The 3043-nt window shown below is 33.1% G+C and overlaps 1 protein-coding gene across 1 annotated transcript in view; it reads left to right on the top strand.

Moving 5' to 3' along the window:
* The first annotated feature begins 1638 nt into the window (after positions 1 to 1638).
* The window catches only part of MINAR2 (membrane integral NOTCH2 associated receptor 2), a 26812-nt gene continuing 25407 nt past the window's right edge, over positions 1639 to 3043 (top strand). The window contains exon 1 of the mRNA XM_044657622.1: positions 1639 to 1803. Within this exon, the coding sequence (XP_044513557.1) occupies positions 1639 to 1803 (165 nt within the window). The remainder of the gene's footprint in view (positions 1804 to 3043) is intronic.

The raw sequence follows: 3043 nt of genomic DNA, 5'->3' as shown, positions 1-3043 counted from the left end.
TGGTTCAGGACATATTGCTTGTTCTAAGCAGAGGTTATCAAATAATGATACTAAAAAATGGATGCTTCTAGCCTTGGAAACAATTTCAGTAGTTAAAGAGTTCTTGGTTTCCTGAGTGCTAGATTTCCAGTAGGAAATATTTCTTCCAATCATAGTTCTCTTGGAGAAGATGACAACAAGAAGTCTGTCTTGAACCTGAAAGGATTATGGAGCCATGCCTCTTTGGCCTTGTGAAACACTTGAAGAGAATAGTTCTGAGATAAAAAAGAAATGTCTTTAGTAGCCTCACAAAACTGTCTTTACCTTTCAAAAAATTTTGATAGTAATTATGGGAAATTGTTTTAAGAATTTGTTTAGTCTTTTATATTTAAATTTTCCTTTTTTTAAGAGAGGTAATAAGTAGTTATCTTATACTTGATACCTGTTTTGTACCATATGTACTATTGAAATTTATGCTAGTGGCTCAATTGCTTTTCTTCCAGGTACTGTCCGCTGGGAGAGGCATCAGCCAGCCAGCAGCATGTACTTTGATACCATCCACTTTGTCTTTCATGTTATCTGAGAGTCAACAGGCAGCCCCTGGATTTTCATCAAATTCAACTTACCTCTAATCTCATTTCCCTATGACACGGCAATGGAGGGAGGACTTGAGATATAATGGTCCATCCTCTTTTGCAAATATGTAACCTATCATAATTATATTGCTTTTATTATGAAAAGTTGTCTTTAAAAGTGGTCCTATTTGAATCTCTGGGTTTGACCCTCAAGTATTTCTGCCTTGGTATTTTTAAATATTCTCCTTTTAATTTTCTCTACCTATGTTTACTTCATTATGGACAGCAAAAGCCCAAACAAGTGTTTACATATAACAGTATCTTTTGTAAAGGGATTGTGTTAACAACTTTTGGAGACAATCTAAATGTGAGCCATTCTAAATTTACTTTGGAAATTTTCTTCAGAGTTCTACTCAAGTAGAAGGGGATAAAAGTCCTAGAGAATTTGAGAAAAGCCTAACTCCTATTTTGGAATCAGTATGCTAACTGGCTGAATCTAGACTCTATATGAGTCCAGAGCTGGACTTTTCATGGGAACTCAAACATCCACACAAAAGTTTCCCGTTTCCATTTTTTTTTTTTTTAGGATGGAGCCTCAAGCACCTAAATGTGACTAGAAGTTGCAGTAGAGAGATACATTGAACTCCAAATTGAGGTGAAAGATTCCAAGTAAGTCTCAGAGGTCACAGTAGGAATAGAAATTCATGAATGAATTTGCTGAAGAGACTTGACAGCATTCAAAGAGACTACAAATGTCTGCTTTTGTACCTTCTTAAACAATAAGACTTTAAAAGGGGAGGGTTTTCTAACCCATAGTCTCTTAATCTTTGTAAATATTAGTAAGTGCCCATTCAAGCCTGAAAACCCAAAATGTGAATCTTTATGCAGTATAGTTTGTTGTTTCTGCTTATCTAACCAGACATCTCATAAATATATCATTTCAAGTAATGATTGCTGTCAGGACCCTGCAACTGAACACCAGTCAGGTTTTGTTACAGGCACCCATGACATTCTTCACTTGGACATCAATAATGGAAGAGCCTTATAAACAACAGTTTAGGCTACATTCATCACATAGAAAAACATGGATCTTTCAGTTTTGCCAAATAACAACCACCCTGACAAATTCCTGCAACTTGAAGTAAAATCTTTAGTAACGAACTCTGCCCTTCCTCAAGCAAATTTCCCAAGACTACCAGGTGGCAACTATCCAGCCATGCAGCACTGGCATAACCTAGTTTACTCACAGGTAAGATACCAAAGTATATAAACTAATGCTTATTTTGCTCTATTCTTATCAATCCAGTATGTAATGCATGTAACATTTGAACAGAATATGTTTATTACTGATCTTCAAAGTAACCTTTGGGAAAGGTCTCTTTCTTTTTACATACAAGATTGCTTTCTCTACTCAATACTTTAGTCACAGAACATAGAATAAAAGAATTTCATCTCAGGCACTTGTCAGATGTGTTGACACTGGGCAAGTCTTTAAGATAATGGGGAAACTAATAGTGAAAATCAAATAGGACAATTGAGATAGAGATAAAAACTTCTTATAACATTAAAGTATTATTTAAATGTTACTTATTGTTTTAGAATTTTGCAAATGCCTTTTCTTAATAGCCTTGACTCACTTCTGTGCTTGTTTTAACCTTTTCATCTAAATAACTGATAATTCAATATTTAGATAAATTCTGACTCTGAAGTAAAGAAAGTATCAAGAGTAGAAGGGTTAAAAGTGAAAATTTTCTTTCCTTCGTATGAAAAGCATTTGAGATTTGTTATCATATTAAGTTCATTTTAAAACAGTGCCAATTTTATTATTAAGTCTCTATTAAGGGACACTTGAAAAAAGATCAATGTAATAACTGTGAAGTTATGGAAAGACAATGGAGAAAAGCTTTTTTTAATCTGGGAAAATCTCACAGGACAATGTCAGATTCTCCCATTTATTACAATTACATGTATCCAAGAAATACACACAGGGTTCTTAAATTCTCAAGATCAATCTGTATTTTATTTTTCCTCCCTCATTTTCTCTCTACGTGGACTAACTAAGCTGTGATAATCTTCTGATTGTGCATTGATCCTATATTAGATCCTATATCAAAACTAATGTTTTGTTTTTAGGAAGAAAGAGTCAGTGAGCTTAAACCTAAGTTCATTAGAAACAAATGCAAGAGATTTATTTCAGAACACATATCAATGATCTGAAAACTCATGTAGCACAACTTATGGAGTGACTTAAATTCTCAAGACAAATTTATTTTAAAAAAATTAATAAAAATATTACTCATGAGTCCTTGTATAAATTACATCCTTAGTAGTGTATTTTTTTGTCTCTTTCATACCTTTAATATGAGAATTCAAATTGAAACATTATTTCCTTCACCTACATATGCTTTATTTTTTGGTATAAGGTAGTCTGCTATAACAACTGGCTTTTGAATTTTTAAAAATTTGCTTTCCTATTCTTTTTTTTTTTT

Source organism: Gracilinanus agilis, chromosome 1 (assembly GCF_016433145.1).
Source record: "Gracilinanus agilis isolate LMUSP501 chromosome 1, AgileGrace, whole genome shotgun sequence".
Classification (NCBI taxonomy): Eukaryota; Metazoa; Chordata; class Mammalia; order Didelphimorphia; family Didelphidae; genus Gracilinanus; species Gracilinanus agilis.
The sequence above is the reverse complement of the archived record's forward strand: the minus strand, read 5'-3'. Positions and strand labels throughout refer to the sequence as shown.